The sequence below is a fragment of the Psittacula echo genome (genome assembly GCF_963264785.1).
Source record: "Psittacula echo genome assembly, chromosome: 4".
In the NCBI taxonomy this organism is placed as follows: Eukaryota; Metazoa; Chordata; class Aves; order Psittaciformes; family Psittacidae; genus Psittacula; species Psittacula echo.
Genome location: NC_137738.1, coordinates 64,479,678 through 64,505,624, shown reverse-complemented (window position 1 = coordinate 64,505,624; position 25,947 = coordinate 64,479,678). Strand labels below are relative to the sequence as shown.

Sequence of the window (25,947 nt, the reverse complement as noted above, 5' to 3'; positions counted from 1 at the left end):
TCACTGACTGACTCTGGAGTCCGTGACTGGCTTGCAAAAATGCATTACAGCATGCATAAATGCTACAGAAGGTAATTTCAATCTATACTTTACTTGTACTGTCTTGTATTCATGTATTTGCTTACGCTAGCTATGAGAAATAGATATATTACTCCCTTCAATCAGTTTTTCAAAGATGATTACGTGAAGTTGGTTCTTGAACAGGGACATCAGCAGTCTTCAGCTTTGTATTCTCATCCAAGACTGCAGCAGACCAGGGGAACAGGAAGTATCTCAAATACTCAGCAGCCTGGGGCTTCCCAGTCTGAGACTCGGAAAAAATTTATTTGTGTGAATTGTTTGGTGAAAGCAAAACATGAACCACGTTCTTGTACTTCTCACATCACTGTGACACTAATAATTTAAAAGAACAAGCTTGTGTTATGAAATTCATAATAATGCCTACAGCTGTTATGCATGAAGTATATATACATGCACATGGATCTAAATGCAACTGTAAAAGAACAAATCCACCCTGAGAAACAAGGAACCATCCACAAAGAACTGTCGTGGTTTAAGGCCAGCCGATAACTCAGAATCATGCTGCTGCTCACTCACTCCCGGAGTGATGGGGAGGAGAATCAAAAGAATGCAACCCCCACAGGCCGAGACAAGAACAATCCGGCAACCAAGGTACAACACAAAACCACCGCTGCCACCACCACCAATAACAAGGGAAATAACAAGGGAAGAAAATACAACCACTCACCACCTTCCAACCGACACCCAGCCCGACCTGAGCAGCGATCTAGCCTGGGTAACTGGGTAACTCCCCTCCATTTATACACTGGGCATGACGTGCTGTGGTATGGAATACCCCTTTGGCTAGTTCGGGTCAGATGTCCTATCTCTGCTTCCTCCTGGCTTCCCCTCTTCCCTGGCAGAGCAGTTTACCAACGCAAAATACAAATATTGGTAATTACTGCAGTGTAATACACCTGCACCTTCTTAGCTTCTTTTCTTAGTAGCTGCTGCCAATTTTTCCATTTTATTTCTTAGTCTTAATTAATCTTTATTCAGTCATCCCCCCTTCTAATAAAATTCCAAACTTGCCCTAAAATTCTGAATTACTGTGATTGCATCACCAAAATACATATTATTCTATCCTGACTGGCTGATATTAGCTGTCACCTCAATAGTGGAAACTATATTGGAACAGTATATAATCACAATTCTTATTCAGATGTTTTATTCACATGTTATTAGACATGCTCAGCATAATCATACTGAGAAAAGGAAATTTTAAAGTAAAATATAAGTGCATGATGGTAAGAGCATCAGTCTGAGATAATTTAATTATAAATTACTCTACATTATTCTTTCACTCCAGAAGGCTCCATAAGACTGACATAAAAAAAGAAAACCTTAAAAATAATTATCAGAATGAATAAAATATTTTTTTCAGGTCTTCACAAGGACTTTACACAGAAAACCTATTCTGTAAGTGTGTACATTCACAGAGTGTCATATATATTTATAAATTCATAAAAAACCAAACACATTTTAACACTGATGTGAATATTAGAGTATCTAAAAGTTAACTTTCCAAATGAAAGCTGATTCTGCTTAACTTTACATATGTTGTAAATTTCTATTTCTCTTTTACTGCACATGTATCTGGAAAGCATCATAACCTGATTTACAGAACATGCTTCCTATAGCCATTTCTCTTCTGCAGAAAGTTGGAGATTATAATCTTTTATAAGGGTAAAAGAATGAAATAGTCAAGGAATTTCAGCCAAGGAAAGGAGATAGACAAGCCTCTCAAAATAGCCCATTTTAAAGAACAGGGCACTTCACTGATGTGTTTTGTATGATCTTGACTAAGTAAAGAACATACTGACATAAGTTGTATATGGAAAGGGGAACATGTTGTAGTACTTGACTGAAGTATCACAGAAACTTTGACTTAACGTGCAAATTCAAAAACCTCTACAATTAGGAATGATTACTTTGGGGGAGGGAAAAATCAGAGAATAAACTCTGGATATCGAGACTGATACATTTTGATTAACAGTTTTATTTGGACCACCCCTTTCATTTGCATATCATCTCTTGAACAGCATGCACATGTCTGTCCAGTCAGTATGCTAGTCTAGCACTCAGCTACTCCACTCCCTCAAATCAACAGCTCAATTACTCCTCTTTAACTAGACAGTAAAACCCCATTTCACAGATTTCAAGGTACATCAAACTAGAAAATTAAAATGGTTTGATGAAAAGAAGTATTGCAACATGCAAAAAAAAAAAAAAAAAAAAAGCCATTATTACAAGCCTAACTAATTATCTCAAGTGTACCAGAAAAAAATTCATAATGACTGCATGTTTAGAAGAAACCTGGATTCTTAGAGCGAAAGGATACTTTGATCTCTATCTCACAACAAAGGTAGATTAACATTACTTAAATAGTACAAATTGTAGGCATTCAGTAAGGCATTTTATGTGACTGGACTGGAATAAAACGATCCTACATTTGTTTATGCAGCTTTAATATACAAGTAGCTAAAACTGGCAATAAATGAGAATATAAATCTTCTGTATATTATCTAAGCCCATTATTTTGGGGATTTACAGCATCACATGCAATGACTTTTATGTCAATGAATCCCAAGGCAATTTACCAATCATGCATACAGGAATTACTTATTCACCACTAAGGTACAATCACCTGCTGGCTGGAAAGTAGTTCTTGTTTCGAAGTGGAGGGAAAGTCAACAAAATTGCTTGAGGGCAGGACATGATAGAGAACACTGTATCAAGTGACGCGGAGTGTAACAACTTATTGTGTAACAACTCATACCAAAATTCAACCACTGTGCTCCTACTCTTTTGAAAAAAATAAACCTTAAATCCTTCGGATTATTAAGGGCCACAAATAGTTCTTGTTTGGTACTATCAATCATTTCATATGCTCATCTCTGGCACAGCAAACTCCATTACCATACTGCAATTTATTCAGAGTTATCCAACTCTCACTGCCTTCTCCTCATAAAACTTTTCAGTTTTCCTTTGATGTATCTCATTCAAGCACTGACAATGCTGGAACTGCTTGTCTTGAAGGAGGTCTGAAAATACCATAGACAGTAGTAGGTCCAGGAAATCTACTGGTTTAGTAACTTTGGTTGAAACTTATTAGAATTTATTACCATGTCAAAGAATAGAAAGTGTGCACATCCATTGCATTTGCTCTTGAAATTTGCCCCTGAGATCTAGAAGTGACCTTTCTGACACTCAGCAATATCCTTTATTACCTCATACCTTCATATCCTCCCTGAATGACTAAGTACAGAAAGAATGCTGAGTACTTCTGTGTGGCTGAGAGGGGGTAAAGGAGGACAGCTTGTGAACTGTTCCAACCTGCATGTGTGATGTTCCAATGAAAGCCTTTAATTTCATTAGAAACTTCAGTATGCATTCCTATCCTGCCATTATGGACATCATTGGTCAAAATCTGCTCATCTTGTTTCTCACTACAAAGCTTCTGCATCTCAGGATGAAACAGGGTGGGTTTTTATCTTCCCTCCCCTCTCCCCCAACTTTCTTCCCACAATCCTCTCAGAATAGCAGAACTTTTACCTAAAAGTTGATATTTGTGATAACCTCAGATTTAGCTTTCCATGACAATGCACATTAAAGAAACTGCTGAGAAAAAAGGACCATCAGTAAACATGCAAAACTCATATTCCAGTGGGAACATTTTTTTTATATAGGGACAAGCTTGCCTATTAAATCAAACGACTGCATTTCTATATTTTACACTTACCTTTGTGCTGCTTGTTGGGTCTTAAAAATCTATCTACTACAGATACCACATGATCAAAGCTTGCCAAACACAAATTGATAAAATCACTTTAACACAGCAATTCAAGTGCAAGATATTTTAAAATAACATCACTTACTCTTTATACTAAAAAAAGAACAGTGTCTGCAGTGGTATAGTTTGTAACATTAGCTGTAGTATGGATCATGTGTAAATTCTAAAGTCACTCTAAAGCACTCTAGAGAAGTGAAATCTTTAGTGCTATAAATGCTTAATTCTTTATTTGCCACATTATTTTGGTGGGTGAATGATCCCATGATAGGTAACATACCATTTACCCATGACACTATTGTGGCAAAGGCAGCTTACATAGTTGGAACAGCTCAGAATGATCTGCATACCAGCTGGAGCTAGGCAGGATGATAACAATCATTGAAAATATTGCACACATGGTTTCACCATGATACCTTAATGAAAGTAAACTTCATCACAGAGAAACAGCTGATAGCTATTCTCTCATTTATTAGGAAAGTCCAGGTCTTAATAGATTTTCTATAGAAAACTGGGCAGAACATATCAATGTGGTAGCGAAAAAAAAAGTAACACAGCCTTGGGCTACATGGTCTAGTGTGAGGCGTCCTTGCCCACCGCAGGGGGTTGGAACTAGATGATCTTAAGGTCCTTTCCAACCCTAACTATTCTACGATCTTACAATTATAAATACAGTACCTAAAGGAATGTGATAATCTGGAGTTTTATTTTAGGGATACTGATGTAGCCTTCTCAATAAGGCTATTTTATAGTTATCACTAAATTGTAAAATTATTTGCCAAGAAATGCATTTATATTTAGAGCAAAAAAAAAAATTAAAAAAATGTGCACAGAAGTTGTGTTCCATGTGTGGGCCAGTAATGCTCCCACGCTGGAAACTGTTAAGTATTCTAGGCTCCAACAGCAGCAGGATCACCTTTGGATCAACTCTACACTCAAGTCACCTTCAGGTTAAATTGCATTTGTATTTTATACTCACGTTGGGTTCATTATAAGTCTACGGAAGAAATAAGTCCAGGTGATATAATCCATTGCATCCTGCTTAGAAGTAACAGTTCCAGCAGCAATTTCAGCATTCAAGTGGTCAGCCAGCACTTCTAACAAGCTGAAGCACAGAAAACAAGAGGACTTAGCTGACTTTACAATCACGAAGACAGGTAATATATTTTGTAGAGTTGTGCATTAAAAGTTTTATTACTTTTAATCTGAAAATATTATATATTTATCTTCTAGTAAAAGAGAAAAGGGGGAAAAAAGGGGCAATGTAATTGCAAGGTCAATCATCTTCTTTACATGATAGTGGAATGAAGCTCAAATTATTTTTTTGATTGGACCAAGAATGACCAATTTAAGTCATTCATGGAATGTATTCAGATGGAGCTACTCGGTGGTAACTTCTGAATACTGTATGTTGACCATATGATCATGCTGGCTTATTCCAATAGAGAATCATATGGAAAGACAAACAGGAAATTAAACAGTGGCAATGGCTTAGCTAATACTTGACAAATACTTGAGGGCTGTTAAGATTACATCAAAACTACTTCCCCCAGATTTTGCCTCATCTTCATCCAATGTAAAAAAAAAAAAGGAAAAAAAAAAGAAAACAGAGCCACAGAACTGCTACTTTTACCCAGAAAGATCTAAAATCAGAAACACAGAAGAACAAAAGCAGTTTAAAATGATTCTTACAAAGTAAAATACTGCTTAGTGTCATTAAATGGAACAAAGACCTCCATTAGGGTATCTAATGAGATCATGCCTGGCTACAGTTCAATCAGGGAATGGCAAATATCCTTAAGGATCAGCCTAATTTTTCTTATATTATAATCCTTTTTCTTTTCCTACTGTTCTTTCCCTGTTGCTAAAAGTAAGGAATAATTTGGTATGAATAGCTGGTTTACTGCCCTATACCACTGATTGCATGCTTCTGAAGTAAGAACTGCAGATGTTCTACCCAGATTGTCCAACAGAAACTGGACAAATGATTCAGTAGCTATTCCATAATAAAGAGTGCTTTTTCTTTTGCTTCTAATGTGCTATATTTCAAACCCATGATCAGTGAGAAAACAAGGCCTGAAGTATGAGTTGTGTATTCAGGTCTTAAAACTAATACATACACAATGGCTTTTAGAAAAAACTTTAATTGAAAAATTATGAAGTTTAATTTTACAAATTAGAAATATTACACAAAGCTGATAAATATGCTCTTTGGTAGAACAGATGGGAAAGCATTCTAAAACTAAAAACCCTCAAAACCCTCCCAGTTTCTTTTTGAAGCTATGACGCCTCTTACCTCAAATAGCAGCCTTCCAGTATCTGAAGGGGGCCTACAAGAATGCTGGGGATGGACTATTCATTAGGGACTGTAGTGACAGGACAAGGGGTAACGGGTTCAAACTTAAACAGGGGAAGTTTAGATTGGATATAAGGAGGAAGTTCTTTACTGTGAGGGTGGTGAGGCACTGGAATGGGTTGCCCAGGGAGGTTGTGAGTGCTCCATCCGTGGCAGTGTTCAAGGCGGGGTTGGACAGAGCCTTGGGTGGCATGGTTTAGTGTGAGGTGTCCCTGCCCATGGCAGGGGGGTTGGAACTAGATGATCTTAAGGTCCTTTCCAACCGTAACTATTCTATGATTCTAAGACAACTTTTAAGTTAATGGGTTCACATCCTACACGGAACTTAACAAGATTGCTAGTAATATGTGAATATTCAGCTAAAATTTATAAAATATTCTTTGTTTATAGTGACAGATGAAATATATCAAATTACAGAGTAAGTATATACACACAAAATAAGCTACTAGAAACACAGAGTATTTATAGTATTTCAAACAGGAACAAGGTGTGATTTCTACTGTTATTTTGAAGACACACTTTATTTAGAAACACCACTTTGCTACGAATAGATTTCCTAGTTTATGATAGTGCCATACAGTCTGGATATATCACCACACTGCTCTTTTGATTTATTAGCTACAATTTTGAAGAAGTTCAACTCCTAGCCTTTTGTGCTAAGTGCAATTTATGTTAAGAAAAGCGTGATTTCCTAAGGAAATGAAGCGCATGTTTCCACATTCTTTGTTTGCAAAAAAATTATATGTCTATCTGTGCACCACAGAAATTAACTTTCAAATACACCATTCCATTTCAACTACATTTCACAGGTGCATAGCACTCTCAAGCTCCTACAAACTTCCTGAGCAGATAGAGGTCCCATTATCGCTTATGTTGAGGGATGAAGTTTCCTTAGGAGAACAATACTTCATTAATTCTTCATCATTGAGCGTTCAGTAATGCTCATGCTTTATTAGGTACCTCAGAATTCCTCCACGAAACATGCATCTATGGGAGACCAACGCAACTAGTTCTGCTTCTCATTGAACAACTAAGCATATTATAAATATCAAAATCAATGCATGAATTACGTTATGCTGGACAGCAAACTTTGTATTGACTAAGACCAGAGAGGGAACAAAAAGGTGGTACTTCCACATTTCTGACAACAATATTGCAGTTTTGAAGTGAAAGATGTGTTGAAAGAATATCAGTAATAATTTACATCATACAGATTTCTTTTTGAACTTGTGAGATTTTGAAGAATACGATATCTATAATGGTACAAGTATCCTAGGTAAAAAATGTTAGAAACTCAACTATTTTTTTCCTATTAAGAATTTGTCACAGCATTTCAGGGAGGGTTCTGAGGATCATGTATAATTGTTCTATACACTGCTCTTGAACAACAGTTTGTGCTCCCATTCAAATGTCTGAGACAACACTCAAACCAGAGAAACATTTGTAGTTTTATCTGGAAATGGACTAAAGAGACCAACAGTGCCTCAAAATTCATGGAAGAAAGGATTTTTTTGCATTAAAATGGATAATATTTTTTAAAAAATTATTTCCCTCTAGGACCACAATATTTAGGAGGTATTGGGCACAAGAATTTTATTTCACTTTTTGTGATTCCTCATTTGTGATATTATTTGTAGTTTGATCAGCTTTTCTGATTGCTTTATCTTTACCTTGATTCCACTGGGAAAGGCTCATAAAGGAATTTTTTGTAGAAATCTTTCTTAATATCATGAACTAGAATTACAGCTTTTCCTTGGTCATCAAACTGTGGTCTGCCAGCACGTCCCATCATCTGAAGCACATCTGCCAAAGAGACAATAATGTATAAACCAAATTAATTTATTTGAATGTATAAATAAATGTATTTATGTCTGCATAATGTACAATACAGGATTTTTTGAATTCTTTGGCCTTGTATGTCCTGTTGGTTTTGACAAATCTAATATTTTTTTTCCATCTCAGATAAATTTATGATGAACTTCTTTCTGGCAGAGACTATCTTCCTGCACACTTGAGGACCACCCACTGCAATAGAATCTAAGCTTACATCTAATAAAAATTTTTTCTACTCTCCTTCCATTCCACAACCATCCCTTGTTTGTGCATATGCAATTAAAGATGACCAGTCAGGGAACTCATGAAGCCTACTGTCTCAGGAAGGAACTATCTATTATTTCCTAATTTTCACATATTTGACTTCACAATAATAGAAGTCCCTTTTATAAACTTTTCTGCCATGTATTATTTCCTAGGTTTTGAATATTTTAGAGATAAACTGGTAAAGGCAAAATCTAATTACTGACAGCTATGATCTTTCCCACTCAAATTTCATTAAAAGTGATATTAGTTATTTGCACTGGAGTAGAGATGGTTTCATATCAGACCATGATACACAAATTTAAAAGCAGGTACAATTAAAGCTTACCTCTTCTACTCTGTCTACACATTATTACTTGCAAATACTAGTTAATGATTCCTATAAATACTGAAAATACTAGCTGAAACAAAACATAAGTAAGTTTCACATGTTTATTTTAAAGCTTTTTAGTTTTGAGTAGCCTCTATGAGCTCTATCATACCTGCAAAACATATGGTTTGCCCTACCTGACATTTTGAAAAGTGATTTCTTTGGCTTCAGAATCAATAAGCTTTTAGCACAATTGTCAGCTGGTGAAGGAAAAGCCAGAGGGTGTAGTATGGGATACAGCAATGGATCATGATAGGAGAAACAGCCCAATGACAATACACAGTTTTTAATAACAGATTTTCACTTGTGTACCCATGAGCTATATAGATTGCAATTTTTTTTATCAGTTTATATCTTCTGTTAACTTAGGAGTGACATGAAAATGTAAAACCAAACCAGTTTGAAAATGATGTTTCCGAATAGGCATGTGCACAGGAAGTGATGAAACAACTTCTTCCTATTCTAATGTGGTGAATTAAATTGTGCATAATACCATATATGAAATGGACTTACTGTAAAGCATCAGGAAATTATTCTTGCTGATATCCCCTATGTAATTATCCAAACCCAATAATTTCTTTACTGACTATATGTTGCTTGGCTGCTTTTAATCACTGGACTAAACTCCTGAAATGTTAAACATGATGCAACTGGCTGACTAAACGTCTGGTAACTGAGAAAAGGTCTTCCCCAAACCTCTGACTTCATTCAAAGAGGCACTTCTAGTTATTTTGAAAGTACTGGACTCTCCAGAATGATTCATTCTGCCCTCAGTTGCTTCCTTGGAGCCAAACGCATCCTTTATACAGAAAGGTAACTTCAGCAGGGAGAAACCAAGTTATATAATGACGGAACGGTGAAGGCATAACTTGTGGGCAGCGTTAAAGACAGTGTTGTGAAATTTTTGGAAGTATTTCAGAAAGAAATTAATCATATTTTCATTTTATTGCTGCTGCAAAACTGTATTACCTATCCACAGAACTTCCATATGCATAAATATTCTCTAGAAAGTTAAAAATAAAAATGCTTTAAGCAAACCGCACCACATGTTTCTTCATAAAGTAAGGAATCCGCATTTTCTGTTGCAATGCAGACAACAAAATCTAAATGCTTCCATCACAGATGGTGTTATTCCTCCACCCCTCCCCCCAGAGCCTTATTGAAAATTCAAGAATTGAACAATCCCTGATGTCCAAGTCACCTGGATTCAAATGGCAATAAAAAGTGAAAGTATAAGCATTCCCTAAAGCCTGTGTATTTGTACACAGATTTCTAAAACAGCATAGTAAGTTTTAAATCCTTATTGAGTTTCTGATTTATTTTACTATTTTCTCTATTACTGATCTGTGAAAGTCCCACAGATTTAAAATAAAATTTAAAACTTCAGTTGATTTCTTTCCTCATCACTTTTCCCCATTCAGTAATAAAGTCAGTTGCCACTATTCTTCCAGTCAGGATGTATGAGATACTACTCTGTAGAGACTCTTTGTACTAAGTTTACATCAGCCAAAGTCTGTCACAAAATGCTAGTTTGCAGGGCTAAATTCCCAGGTCATACCAGAATCTTTGAACAAGAGTGTTGGTCTGGAAATTGATCCTAAGTTTCCTGCAGAGCACTAACCACTAAATTAAGCTCTATAATGGGAGAAGTAACCCTCATAGTATTTTCAGTTTGAGGTTTTTTTCTTTAGTAAGCTTCTTTTGCTGAAAAGAGCGTGCATGGTAAAAAAGATGCAAGCCCTTTATTTACATCACAAGTAACATTTAGATTGTCGTCAGGTGTACACATCTTTATCATAGTATAGGATTATTGAATAACAAACTTTCTCTTGCAAAAAGAGAAAGGGAAACAGGAAACCTGGAATAAATTTAGCTTGTCCTCATTCTCCAAGCATAGTAAAATCCAGACAAATATCCTCCCTGTCTGAACTCTGAAAGTTCTTCCATGGTTCCTTTTCTTAAGCTTGTTGAAAACACTGCAGAACAGTTTATGAAAAGTAGAGTTTACTGAAACCAGAAAGTCTGTATCAAACTAGACATTCAAATATTTAATTTAGCTATTTCTGAAGTATCACTTACTTGAAGTATCACTTAAATCACTGAAGATCCTAGACTAGTTATGTTTTTTTGCTTATGTATAAATTTTATGTTCTCCTACATGCGTAATTCAACTGTTGCATTTCAAACCGTGGCTTAGTTTACCGTTAAAAATCCATTTATATTTAAAAAAGGTTTAAAAGATAAATTATTTGCATGCATGAAAATGTCCTTTTATACAATTAAGTAGGTAGCTAAATATGACTTTATATTGTCCCCTCAATTGTTTAATGTCTATTTTGGATGATACACATTAAAGGAATTTGGCATGAAAAATTTTGCAAAACAGAAACATTTTCATTATTACATAAAATCTTAAAGAGTTCTCTTACAACTTGCATTAAACAAAGGAACCCTTTCTTCAGCAATCCTAGTCTCTATGCAAATTAGGTATTTTCAGTTATCAGTTACTAATTAATTCAGATAATTTGCATATGCTTGAAATACATTTCAGCATGAGCATTTCCATTATTTATGTGAGTACCTGTAATGGGATAATCCACATAACGCCTTGTTTTTCCATCATAGTATTCTGTTCCTTTAACAATCACTAAATGAGCTGGAAAATTTACACCCCAAGCTAATGTACTTGTGGCAATAAGAACCTAAAACAGAAAGAAAGATTAGTGAGGTATATGTAACAAAAAGCCAACTTTTAAAATTCCATGTAAAACTCATTATGGCAGGATTCAAAGAACAAATGTACCTGGATTTTGCAGTTCACAAACAATTCTTCCACAGTTTTCCTGTCTCTTTCGTGTAGACCTGCATGGTGCATACCTATTCCAAAAGCAAGTGTCAGCTTCAGATTTGAATCTCTAACTGTTGCAATAATGTCATTCATCTGTAACAGAAAGAACAGTTGCATGTTTTAAAACAGATTACTCACAAATTTAAAATTTTTAAGTCTTTTTGTTTGTTGTTGGTGGTTTTTTTTTAATAGAAAGAATAATTTGCATAACACTGTTTATGACAAACAGGAAAGCACAGTCTTCAGTCTTTGAACAGTCTGGGTTTTGTCTAAAAAAACCCAATCAAATACTATATTAAAGATGGGAAGAATACAAAATTCACATGACTTTATTGACACAGTAAGTAGCCCAGATAAGGAAATGAAAATGCTGAAAATATCTTGACAGGTCTGGCAACTGCTGTGCATTCTGTTCTGTGTTTGTTTAATGCAATCCCTAGTATCAAAGGGGTTAGAACTGGCATAAAAACATAGCAAAGCCCCACAACCAGTAACATATAGTCATGAAAAATAAATTTATCTCTCTCCAATGCCTGTGAAAAGACAGACATAGTTCTTCAGTTTGATAATTCTGCAATTATTCATCAAAAAACTTTCCAAGGTACATGCTGAAATGCAAATTAATTTGAAATTTTTTTTGAGTGCGAGTTTGTAATTTATAGACACAAACCCTGTAGTGAAACCCAATGCACAATAAGTATCTTCACTTAAAACTTTTAGAAATCCAGATGGATACCTATTTTTTATTATTATATTTTTCAAATCTCATACTAATGAGTAACTGGAATCACCTGAACTGCTATCATTTTAACATACTTCTTGCCTATGTTTTCATAAAAATTCCATAATAAGCTCATTTAGTTCTGTAGATGACCTGTGTGAAAAGCCTGCACTTAATAACAACCAAGAGCTTTATAAATTCTGTCTTGTTTAGTGACTTTACCCCTCAATATTCCTTCTGATGTTTTATTTCTAAGGCCATTCATTATTTTATGTGATTTTAATATAATTATAGCCAGGAACTTTCAAACCTCATCTCGTATTAGTGGTTTCCTGGTGCCACCAGCAGTGGCATGTTGATATTGCATTCTTCTGGGCAGCATCACTCATGATTAACCTAGGAGGTATAGCCAAGGCTAGAGAAAAAATAGTAGTGCAGAACTAATTACTCAGGGTAACTGAGGAATTTGGACTGAGTATTCAGTCTCAGACAGAGTATCTCAAAGATACAGATACATGACATGACTACAGTGATATCTTCATGTTCACTTAGGACTCTAAGGTGTGTGGTACTTCTGATGTTCAAAATTGTAACTTTCTCTAAATGTCTCCTGGGTTTTATAACTCCCAGACCTTAATGTTAACAAAATTATTCACATATTGAAACCCAAGTAACATACATAACTACTATTACTAAAAAAATCCTTAAAAGGTACAAAAAAGAGCAGATAATAGTCCATATCCAAGACTTAAAAAAACACAAACAAACAATATAGATTTTGTAAATCAATCAGTTTTGTCAGGAAGGGGAAATTACAAAACACGTAAAAAAAAAATCAAATCTATTTTTTTTGAACTAGTGTGGATACTGATGGAAGTAACAGAGAACCCAATTAAAAAAAAAAAAATTCAAATTTTGGCTAGGTCCAATCTATTTGATCTGTCAATGTGAACTCTTAGACTTCATTTTCCTTCACCATGCAGTGGCCTGGATGTTACTGAGAGTTTCCTATGTTATAAGACATGGAAGGTTTGTTGTATGAACTGAGCTGAAAATGATGTTCACAGAAAAAAAGGGTGAAAGGGATTATAAAGCACTGAAAGGAAAGAAAGCAGAAAGAAAAAAGCAAGGAACTGAGACATGAAGAGGGGATAAGTCTCTTTATGAAAGGAAAACAAGAAGAGGGGTAGACAAGCAGAAGAGAGTAAAGAACTGAATGAAAGCAGGATATGTTAAAGGATAAAGTTTATCTATCTAGATACAATCAGCAAACCTTTGATTTCTCTAGTCAACATGTAGACACGTGATGGCAGTGTAGACGATATGAATTATGACCCATCTTAAAGATTTTTTCTCTTATGACTGAAAAATAGCACAGGCTCCTTATGCTTAGAGGGATACTTTGGGAAATAATAGTTTATGTATACACTTGACAGGAAATTAAGATGAAAAAGTAGAAAAAAGCAGTGATAAATATCAGAAAAATAAATGAAAAAATGCATTTACATTTTACTCATTTTCTGCATTCAAAAACTTACAAGAGATATGATATTGCTGAATTATTTTTTCTCCTCCCCACCAAGAATCATAACTTTATGATAGTTATGTCTCTAGTGTAAGGGAGCAAGCCAGTTCCAATGACATTTATTTCGTTATTACATAAGTGGAATTTGATATTGGGAAAATAATGAATCTAAACTCCCTTTTCCACTAGAAGAGTACAGGGATCAAATCAGCTGATTTGGATTAGTCTATAGGGATTAGACTGCTCCTTCAGCACATGCAATTTTACAGTGTTAGCTATTTTCAGTACAGGACTTGAGCTAAATCTTTTTGCCATGGAGTTGCCAGCAGAAAATATCCTAAATTCACACTGCTGGGCATTTATTCCAAGATGTTCTTCTTGCTTTTACAATCAGTGGTGGTTATTTTTTTTTTTCCCCTCTGACTTGTATTACAGCGATGGCCTGTGGTGCTGTTAGTCACACCTGCAAAGCAGTGTAATTTACCACAAGAAAACTAAAGAACCCTTAGCAGGAGAGCTGGCACATGTACTACTATCCTGTCATTTTAGCAGCAGGGAATCCTAGTCATTTTTAGCTGACCCCTTACTTTCACATAAATCAATGTAATAAACTTAACTATTTTACCCTAGGCACAACCCAAGGCTTAAAATTATCACGACAATTTATTTAAAAATATAACTTTCTTATGTCAGTGTAGTGTAAGAATATTATCACTTTCTATTAAGAAATAATGGCACAATTAATAGGTTCATTAACCAGAAACAGACACACATTGTGGCTATAAAACAAACCTGACATTTCTGCATTGGTATAACTTCATTGCTATTTATCTTTCTGAATATAACTGCAATGTTGGGTAAAGATATAATGGCAAAGAAAATATATTTTATCTTAAAACCAGAAATTGTGTTATATTAAAAATAATATCAGGAAATATACATGGTACTGACATAAAAGACTCCATAAAACACCGAAGCAGGGAGTTTAATGTAAGGAAGGATTTTTTCCTGGACTCTAAGGCAGGCAGGATTGGGCCCATGCAGAAAAAGTTTTGCTATCTATCCTTCACAGATTTTTTGAGGAACAAACAAAATATCTCCTGCACTTTCCTAACATTAGGTTGATTAGGAATTCATCTTTTAATAAAACACCTTTGAAGACCAATTTGTGACTCTAGTAGCTGTGCAAAATACTTACTATAAAAAATAAAGTTTACTTCTACCTTTTCTATTCTGATCTTTGAACAAGCTAGATTTTTCTCAAACTAGTAAGTAGTCATTTTCTTTGTTCCTGCACATATGTAAACTGTTGAACCATTTACTTTAAGCTAATAGAACTTTTTTATATTTTAAATTTATTATACTTAAAAAGCTTTTGTAGAAAGATAGGATTCCATTTAAGTAGATACATTACCCTGTGCCTGAAATACATTCCAGCCAGAATATAATTCAGCAAGTTGATGACAATGCTGGCTCCAAAAGAAAGGAGGAGACCAGATTGGACAAGAATGAGCTAACAGATTGTGCAGCCCAATTCTGTCCCTTTGAGTGTGATATATTGTTTCAAGATGCTAAAACCCCATACTTTCTCAAAGCATATCTGTTGTGCTGGTTTTCCCATTTTCACAGAATCCTCATTATTAGTACTCCCTACTCTTTTCAAAGCACGTCAGACTCAGACCATATGCCACTGAATAATGCTTATCAATTGTCTAAAATGCCCAATAGAAGAAAGATGTGCCAAACAAAAGAATCATGAAAGTTATGAAGTCTTTTACAAAAATAATTACATATTTCACATCTGGTACAGATGTTAAGTGAAATAAAAACAACTCCTTGTTATAACTAAATGTTAATTTTTTATGACACACTTTTCTGTCGTAAAACCAACATCTTGTAGAAGGAAGTTGAACTTCTATAATGAGTGAAACACTTAGAAATCATTCTTGGGTATCTTCCTGACTTTTAAAGGCAGAAAAAAAAGTCAACTCTTCATTTTTAATGAAGAGTTGACTTATACTCCAGAACTCTTCCAAAAAAAAAAAGGATGCCTAAACCACCTCAAATAAGATTATTCAAGAAATGTCTTATTGTTTAAACAGTTGACATACATTATTAAAACATATACACTAAAAATCTTATCTGAAAGACAGCAATATACCTATTCATGACACAGACCAGATTCTTCTATTCCTGTTTTATAGCACAGCATTACCTCAGAATATGAACATGGAGATAAAAGGTTATTTTATTTAAAGGTTAGAGCAGGAAAAGTAATCTTTTGCCTTTCCAACAACATTTTTTTGGGTGTTGTGTTTTTCTTTTTTTTTTTTTTTTTTTTTTTTTCAATGCAAACCAGAACTGTATGGTAAAATTTAATTCACTTTCATGCATATGTCTTTGCATATTTCCACATAGCATATGAACACATACACAAATACATAATTAGCGCACACATGTTTATGCACTCACATCTCTAAAATCATAAAATCAGTACGGGCCTGATTAATTTTTTTGGAGTCAATCAGTGCCTTTCATTCAAGTGCCCTTGAATTCAGTGGACGCTGGCTATTGCCTGGTATGGATGCTATTGAATATTACAGTAGGTATGTTTGTGCTGAAGGATTTTGGTTATTTCTAGAGGTTTCCTAAAGAACAGTCTTAACAAGATGCAGATGGTAAAATGATGCACAAAGCAGAATGCAAAAATCATTGTGGTTAAAGTTAAAACTGTGTACATGGGTACATTTCTTCTCCATCTTTGCACTGTAAATATAAAAAACCAAAACAAAACAGAAAAAAAAATCCACATATCTGGTCAGGGAATAAATTTCTTAAAAAAACCCAACCCCAAATAAGAAAACACCCTGCTTGTTTGCTGGTGAGAATGGCATTCTAACTTCAAACAATAAACAACAAATACTACTTTGTACTTTTGTTTTAGGTTAAAAAAAAGCAGTAAAAACATTAGAGAAAAATAAATAAACTGAAAACTTGATTCTAATTAATTATGTTGTAAAAAGATTGCAACATCTGCTGCCACTACAGATGTAGATGCAATTTCTGAAAGAGGAGAACTTGTTACTCTTTAGTCAGCTCCTAATGTAGAACAGCCTGACTGATCTTATACAAGCTTACCATCACAGACTGGTGGCACTGTCTGTTTCCAAAAGGATAATCTGAGCTGTTGTCCCTTTTAACAAGTAATGGGTCACAAGCTTCAATGTGACAGTCCTGGCTGACAGCTCCAAGTTAGAATTTTGGCTGGAATGTGTATATTTAAAAATCATCTCATTATTGTACAAAAAAGCAGGGCGAGCATACAATTTGCTTTTTTCATCGGCACATGGGCATCAATGAACAATAAAAAGAAATTAAGAATTAATCTATAGGTGCAGTCTTTCAGATGCAATGCTTATTCACAGTTCTGTCATGATGCACCTGTGGCTTTGTAGCAAGGATGATCTTTACAAGTGATGTCAACTGAAGAGGCCTTGCAACAAGTGCAAATGGCAAGGAGTGCAGCTTCAGCTGCTTCTTCACTCTTTGGCAAAAAATAAATCCTGAGTTGGGACTGCAAATCCTAAGAGGGATGGAGAGCTCATTTTGGAACGTGTATGGACAACACACCTTACAGAAAAAGAAAAAAATAAACCACCTCTAAGGCCTAGGGTATTTTTTTTGGCAAACAGTGGCAGTCCTGCTTAAATCCTGAAGAATGTCTGCATGTGTTGTGATGCATAGCAATTGGCAAACGTGCGGATGAGCTTTGAAGAATCAGTTACAAATCTCACTAAGTAGGGTATTTCAACATCATTGGAGGCTTTCTTGCTCAGATTAAACTAGACATAAGGTATCTGAGTGGAGAGAATTTCTTAACAAAAAGCATGCACATAGCCTGAAACTTTGTTGGATAGAATCTATTAAATAGATCTAACTATTGTTGTGTAACAACCTGTCTAGTAGAACTGGAAAACTTACTTGTACTAGAAACATCAATTTTCATCAAGGACAGTTCAGTCTTATGAAGACTAACAGCTGTCTGAACTTTTCGAATAACTTTCAACTTTCTGAATACTGTAGGAACATGGGTATGAACAGGAAACTTACATCAGACATGAAATTCAAGGAAAGCATTCAGGAAGAACCATCTCCAAGACTGAATAGAGCTGCCTGTAAAATCTACTGAAAAGTAGATGGACGTAGAACAAAATTCCTTCTCGACTATAATTCAGTTGCACCTGTTAGACTGCTGACTCCTTTTTGATGGAAAGAATGTCTTGTATGGTTCCTCCATGATCCTGGTATGCTGTTGTCTACTTTGGTGGCAACAGTTGAAGGTTTGTTTCTGTACATCATTTATTCATACAAATCTGTACCCTAGAAGCTTCGTAAAAGTTCATGTACTTTGAAATATAACTGATTGAAATATTGTCTGAATTTGATACTTGGAGCTGGGTGGCAGAGATGGAGGTGGATTTGCCTGTTACTGTGAAGTGAAGCAGTCTGGAGTTGCTGAAAAGAGACTGCACCCTTCACATGCTGCAAATGAGAGTCTTGTTTGGCACTACCACTATAGGGAGCATCTCTACAGAGAAGACGAGGGAAGCTAAAATGATGGCATAGCTGATAAACAGGTAGCAAAGATCCAGTATTGGTCTCTCTCCCACTTCTATCCCTCCCCCTCAGAGCCTGAATCTCTCTGTTACTATCAGAGAAAACCTGCCATGCAGGGTAAGAGAGTAAAATCACCTTTCATTGCTGTTAAGGATCTGTGTCTACCTCAATTATCAGTCTTCTAGATGTTATTATGGATGGCATTGTTTACAGCATTTTAAGAAGTTGCGGTATGTATATATTATGCAGTATACCCACTGGGAAGCTAACATAAACATAGACTGTCATGTAGCAAAATCAGTTACACCATTAAAGAAAACTAACCAATGAGTTCTTAAAGGAATCTTATGTCAGCCAAAATTAATATCATATAAATAAGGCTGAATGAAGAGAAATTCCAAGGCCTGTTGTAAAGCTTGTAAACTTTGCATACACCCACCTATGAAAAATCTCTTGTATCTCAACATACTTCACAATTAACAATTGCAAACATTTTGAGAATGAAATAATCTATCTGTAAATTCCCCTACAGGAACATGGGTTGGCAAAAAACAAATGCGCAAAACTGACAGGCAACAGAAAATGTTGCTTAAAGGCATGAAAAATTTATTTCTTCTAACTGATCCATTCTTATTCCATATGGAATTGAGAAACATGAAATATTTGGGCAAGTATTTAAGACAGGCAATACCTCCCATAAAGTAGGGAATACCTCCTATAAAGTAAATATTCACTAGTTCTACTTTTAATACTCAAAAATGCCATAGCTGTATGGAGAGAATTTTGTCTATTTCACCTAGTCCAAGCCTGACTTTAATATAACTTGAAGTTAGAATTAAAAAAAAGACAAAACCAAACAACAAACCAACCCACCAATTATGGATAAAGAATTAAGCAGTACATATGCTGGGTATGTAGCACTATTGAGCTTTGTTCTTTGCTTCAATGTCAAATGAAACTCAGGCTAATCATGCTCATTTAAAACACAAAACTACAAACTGGTCCCACAATTACCTAAAGAAATATCCACTTGAAATGCTTCAAACAGAATTGTGTTCTGCATAATAGTGGTAAGATATAACAACTTAGGAATTAATCCTCAGTCTTTTACGTAATCAGAACTGAGTAACTTGGTAGGTATCTTGTGCTCCAAATATTCAGCTTATTAATTCAGATACAAATAATATGCAAATGTTATTAAACTAATAAATGCGAAGTCTGCTTGTCCTTGTTGGCTCCTCTTTCAAATCCTTCAGAGGTTTATTCTGAAAAATATGAAATTCAAAGACTCCTAATAGAAAACCCTTTTCCAGCAAGTGAAGAAGCTTCAGTTACAGTTCTTTTCAGGATGGTAGTGGCTCACAGGACATAAGGAAGCTATTCATATTAATGCAAGTCATTTAGGGGAAGCTGCATGTCACATATTCTAATTGTAGGTGAGATCACTACAGTAACCTAGCATAAGGTACTAGAGTACTCTACTAAGCAGTAATCATTTTGATATGAAATGTTCCTGTTATGCTCAAGAAAGCATTAAATAGAGGCTATACTGTTAGAAAATCAGATTCAAATTGAGACATGCTTTAGCAGTAGCAGTTTAGCAGCCAAGACATCCATTTTCTTTCTTATAATCCCTCCAAAAGAGGAAGGATACAGATGTGATGCTTTATCTCTGAAAAAAAAAGATAATCACACTTTATTTTTTTGTAAAGAACAAACAAAATCAAATAACCTCATCTAGAAAACTATACTTTTTGGCATGTAATTTTTGGTACACAAGTGAATAATTACTCAGACAACTGCTGAAATATTAATGTTCATACAATATTCATTCTGGATCTTGTATTTATGAATCCTTCATTTTGGGGTCTTTTGGCCCATTATTATCACAGAAATTCCTATGCAAAGGGTCCGCAACCATTAAAAAATCTAACTTCCAAAACCTGGGAAATCTGAAAATCAACCAAAGAAACTGTTTTGAAGCACATATATACTATAATCAAGACCATTAGTTAAGAAGGAAATAAATAATTCATTATTCAGAGCAGGTGCTGAACCAAGTGCAGTAAATAAAATCCAGTATACATTTTGAAGAATGAAGACGAAACAGAATATTAAATGGTTATTTCTTATTTGACCATCATTCATGGTTTGCAACAACTGAAAGGATTTTTTTGAGAAACAAGACAAGAAAATGTAACTAAAGATTGTATTGCCTGAGAAAGAATAAAAAATTAAATGTTTACTCCAGTATTGCTTAACATTTGAATATTTCGCAGTAATTTTTATGTTCTTAAAACAAATACATTAGCAGAAGCTTTTTTTCCTTGTTAACATTGATTTACATCATTGATATGCAAGGCTGAACCATTCCTAAACAGTTGGCTCTGCAATATGTATATATGTATGAATATAATGGACAGACGCATTATATATATATGTACATATATACACACAGAAATACATGCATATACATGACCATCTACACATACAGTTATCTTATGAGAGGGATGATTTTGTTCCTAAAACACTGAAAGGGATTTGGTTTAAATTCAAGCTCAGCATCTCTATGTCACGAATTTCCAGCTGTAAACTTTGGAGAACACTAGTCCTCTTTCTTTTATTCTTTGTCTTATCTTTGTATCAAAGACTTTTACCATGTGATATATGTTGTCTGGGACAAGGGAACTAGCATTAATAATAGATATGCAGGAAAAACAAAGATAAAAGAGACTGTGTTCTAAAGTTCAGCCTTTGCAAAGATGTTTATATAGTCTTAATGCTGACGCTAGTCTTAATACATATTGAAATTTAGCTTAATCATAGCTGTTTCAAGATCTATGCTCACATGACTCTTTTGTCTTAGATGTATTTTCTTTTCAAACAAAATATCAATAAAATAGAAGCAAACTACAAATAATGTAGGTAAAATGATTCTACCTCTCTTTCATCCATCTTCAACCATTGTTTGGGATCATCCTCGGTGGCTAGGAAAGCTATCAGATCTAAAGCAGTAAGCCTTGTCTGACGTCTGGATGATACAAAAATAAGAACAGGCTTGGCTGGAGAATGACTCCGAATCGCTGTTGAGGAAAGCAGAACTTGAGAATTAGGCCCTTTAATGACAAAAATTAGAGTTTCTCATTGCCTAGACAGCTTATATACCTCTGTGCAGATGATACACAGATACGTGTACTTCTGTGTTCTACCAGACAGATACAACTGAAGTGAGCATATGCCATCTCTGAATCAAATCAATATACGCTTAGTGGAGTCTGAGCTAGTTTTCTTGCTACTTCAGTGATCATTGTAAGCTAATTAACAGAATCAGTTGGGAAAAAAACCCCACCAAAACCCCACAAAACCTGGACAAGCTTTCTAGACTTAAAAGCTTGTGAATTTCTCTATCTTAGCATAAGTATGTTCTGTTTTTTCTACCTGTTGGGATATGTTAGTTTAGGCTATGTGCCATCAAGGTCCAAAACTTGCTTTCTGCCTGACTCAGAGTCCAGACTGCATAAACTCATGTCTGCCTGCAAAAGATCACTTCAATCCACCAAAATCAGAAAAGGTAAAAAAGGTAGAAAGTTATTTTTCAAGAAATACTGTGAAACTGGGCACTATGGTAGAAAAGAACTTTGTTCTCTTGTTTTTTAATTAGTTTGACATATTTAAACCAATTATGTTTCAGGACTTTTTAAAAACAGCTCAGTCCCTTTTCTTGCTCAGCCCATGGTCAAAAAGTTTCAGGTTGCAGTGAAATTTTTATAGCCTCAGGAATAAGTACTGCCATGAGATGCTAAAATAACCTTGACTATATCACGTCAAACAAGTGGTGAAAAAAGCCCTCAATAAATCATACATCTACAGATTTTTTAACATCAACAAGCACTAGAAATATAACAAGTGCACGTAGAGTTTCAAATACTCTCTCAATATCTCTTATAAATCCAACTGTGTGTTTTCTTATGTAATTCTCATTCTAGCAATTAAATTTTTGCATTGTTTATTTCTGAAAACTATTTCATACTATCCACTATCACATATTGTTCCCTGGGTATTGTGAACTACCCATGCTGGGTAGTTCATCAATACTACCCAGAATGTGCTCTTGCATATATACATACTATACAGTTGTGAAATTATTGAAATAGAATAATTTAAGTGTATTTATACCTTACAACTATATATGCCAATATATCTATATATTTTAAAAGCCCAGCATCTAATGGATTTTTGTTGCTTCAGGAACAGGTGTGGCAGAACAGCCCAAGACAGATTTATTGTTCATTAGTGTTTTTGTACAATGCTCTTGTGGAGGTGTAAATAATCTGGGCTGTCAAGATTGGTCTCTAGTCCACAATCAATACTTTGCTTCTGTCATAAGGCTAATTAAAGCAGCTAAAAAGTCACCCCACAAATGTCACCTCACAATCAACAGCAGTTCACATCACAAAATTTATTTTGGAGGTTATTTTTAATTGATATAATAAATATTCCTTATGTAACCAAAGCAAAACATGTTCAAATAAAATATGAGAGTTTTTCTTAAATCTATCCTGCTTGCCAGCTTTGTTAAGAATAAAAAATTGGAAACAGAAGCATATCTGGATGCACTACAAATTTTGAATTTTATGGTTATTGCTTTGAAACTAGAATCGTAGGAGGAGGTTAGTCTGAATTGCAACTTCTGTTCACAATTTTTTTAATGCTTACATACAGTGGTCCATATGAAAATACCTCAGCAGATTAATAATATGAATGGTTTTATTACTTTCTAAATTTCAAATATTTTTACACAAATGTTTCTTTATGGTGTCGAACACTAAGAGAAAACACATTTTATATCCCCCTCACTAGCACTAATTTTATTCTTCTGTTCTAAATACATTACATTCCTTCATTCTATGTCACATTTGTAGCACACTTTATGTTTCAGACAAATAGCTTTGGGCCATTAGCAGAGCAGATTCCCTCTATACATGCCAAGAGTACACACACACATGTTGTAAATATGCTGCAAATGAACTGTGTAAAGTGCTCAGTCTTTTTTTCTTTTACAGAGAGAAGGAAAGGTCTAGGAGCTTGTTGCTTACCCTGAAACGCAGGTTTGTTCATACTAGCCATGCGAGGACAGTAATGCTGCCCAGGGAAGCCCTGAATATGCACCTCCAGAGGAACAGGGCGTACTGACGGCCGGAAGTTGAACAGACCCATCTACAAGAAAACATTTTTTTTCAAGTTTAACCTTGAATTATCTTATAAATTGCTATTTTGTTTTTCTGCAGTGCAAACACATATCTATCTCCTGAAACATTTTTCATACCTGATTAATATTTAGCCAGTCAGCAAGGTCTCTGGCATTTGCTAAAGCAGTGGATAAACCAACTACTCTTACAGGCTTCTCTGTGTGAGATGAGATGAAGTTTGTTCGAGACACAATGACTTCCAATACTGGGCCTCTCTCATCCCCTAGTAAATGAAAAGCCCATTGAAAAATGGAGAAAAAGAAAAGGTTCATAAGTCAAAAAGTATATTATGTCATAAGTACCAGCATACTTCTTCAAATTTAGAAACAATCTCATTAAAACCAAGAAAACATGCTCACCTAACAGATGGATCTCATCTATGATAAGAATGGAAACTTTCTGAACATAGCTTCTGTTCTGCCAGCTTCTGCTAACACCATCCCACTTTTCTGGGGTAGTGACAATCAGGTCAGCTTGGGCAATAGCTCTCATATCAGGAGTCACATCTCCTGTCAACTCTACAACCCTGTAATCAAGAAAGATGGTGGCTTGCTTTACAAAGCTTTAGATATCTTAACGCTCAAATATTAACTCCTAAACAAAAACTCTTAAAAGAGAGAAGAAACAACATTAAACAAAAACTCTTAAAAGAGAGAAGAAACAACATTAAACAAAAACTCTTAAAAGAGAGAAGAAACAATATTAAACAAAGTAATTTTGTTTCTGGTTAAATACTTCTAGAAGAATTTTCAGAATTGTTTTAAGTAAATAAACCTGTGTGTTATCCTAACAAATACTATATAAATACCAAATAGAAAAGGGCAAATATGATTCCCAAACTTCCTATGGTTAATTTTTCAAAATGAAAATAATATAAGAATATTAGAATGATAATAATGTGAATCATAACATCCTGCCATCCTAGCTGCCATCCATCCCAGCTAGGATGAGACCTTACTATAAAGGTACTTGCTGTCTGCATAGATCTCTGGTTTGAATAATGAGGCTAGAATGCTAGAAAGCAGTGTATCTGCATTTATTGGTGAAGTTCCGTTAAAACTGGAGTAGGAATTATCCTAAGGTAATTTTTTTGTAAGATTAGCAAAGTTTTTCCAACTGCTTGCCTTATTACCCTTTCAATTTCTACTGACAGCATTTAAGATGATCCATCATTTTAGACAGAATGCAATGGATTTTGACATTTCTATGATGCATTCTACATCCAGTTAAACATTTAACAAAAATTCCTCAAAGTAATGTATATCATCTGTTCAAATTTTGAGTCACAAGTAATAAATTTCAAAAAGGAAATATTATCTGAAAATATTTTAAAATTATGAGGCAAATAATTTATCCTCACAGGCCATTAAAATAGAAAAAAAATCACAAATTAATAGGTCACCGATATAACAATAACAGGAATCTCACTGGTAATTTCATGTATACAGAGTAGCACTTCTACTGAAACCTGAGGTGTGCTTTGAGCTTTAGCTTGGCAAAAAGCTATATATAGGAAAGGAAAAGTCCCTAAATAATGCATCTTATGGATATAATATTTAACTCAAGAAAGTCTAATTTTGGAAATCACCAGCATGATGATTTTTATATGTCATAAAGTAATGGCTGACTTCCAACACTTGAGAAGATCTGCAAGAAACTGATGCTACGAAGGAATAAAACTATGTAATTTATATATGAAGAACCATATAGGAATATTACTTCATCATGCAAGCCGTTTGTGTTCCTTTTAGCAGATTTTTCTAAAAAAAGCTTATTTTGGATTGCAATTTCAATTTCCAAGGATACTGGAAAGAGAAATCTGAGCTTGATATTTATTATATGTGCAAGTAATGAGAATAAAAATAACTGGGCATTAAAGCGTATCCATTTTTAAGTTTTGATTTTGCTATCACTTCAGTGATTACTGATAGCATTTTTTTACAGTACTAGAAATTTGAAGGATAGTATACACTCAGAACCTATTCTGAAATATTCAAGAGTAGTCTGTAGATTTTATTCATGCTTAATGAATAAAATAATGTTCTTTTGCTTCTCATTTCTCTGATTAGGTAAGGAGAAACATACTTTTTACCAAGATTTTCTTCAATCCTAACTTTCCAGTCCTCAATTCTTTCACGAACGAGTGCTTTTAAGGGCGCAATATACACTGCCTGCAAAAGAAGTCAGAAAACAGAAGTTAAACAAGAGAGTACCTACAAAGAAAAATATTTAATACTTGTGAGATTTGAACATACTCATTCTCATACTCATTAAAATGATAAAGGTTTGAGTTCCTTAAATGACCTACAACAGA

General features: G+C 34.6%; 1 protein-coding gene across 4 annotated transcripts in view; it reads right to left on the bottom strand.

The window, feature by feature from the left end:
* ASCC3 (activating signal cointegrator 1 complex subunit 3) overlaps positions 1 to 25,947 on the bottom strand; it is a 282,281-nt gene that overhangs the window by 45,616 nt on the left and 210,718 nt on the right. For 3 of the 4 annotated variants that reach the window (XR_013956598.1, XM_080615418.1, XM_080615419.1), the window contains exons 26-34: positions 25,719 to 25,804; positions 23,993 to 24,159; positions 23,711 to 23,856; positions 23,481 to 23,601; positions 21,325 to 21,467; positions 11,477 to 11,614; positions 11,255 to 11,375; positions 7,877 to 8,009; positions 4,830 to 4,955 (exon numbers count right to left, since the gene is read on the bottom strand). Coding sequence is in view for 3 of the 4 variants with exons in the window: in XM_080615418.1 (XP_080471544.1) it covers positions 4,830 to 4,955; positions 7,877 to 8,009; positions 11,255 to 11,375; positions 11,477 to 11,614; positions 21,325 to 21,467; positions 23,481 to 23,601; positions 23,711 to 23,856; positions 23,993 to 24,159; positions 25,719 to 25,804 (1,181 nt within the window). In the remaining variant the exon portion in view is untranslated. Of the gene's footprint in view, positions 1 to 4,829; positions 4,956 to 7,876; positions 8,010 to 11,254; positions 11,376 to 11,476; positions 11,615 to 19,733; positions 20,057 to 21,324; positions 21,468 to 23,480; positions 23,602 to 23,710; positions 23,857 to 23,992; positions 24,160 to 25,718; positions 25,805 to 25,947 lie in introns of those variants that run through there. The other variant, XM_080615420.1, reaches the window with a different exon arrangement.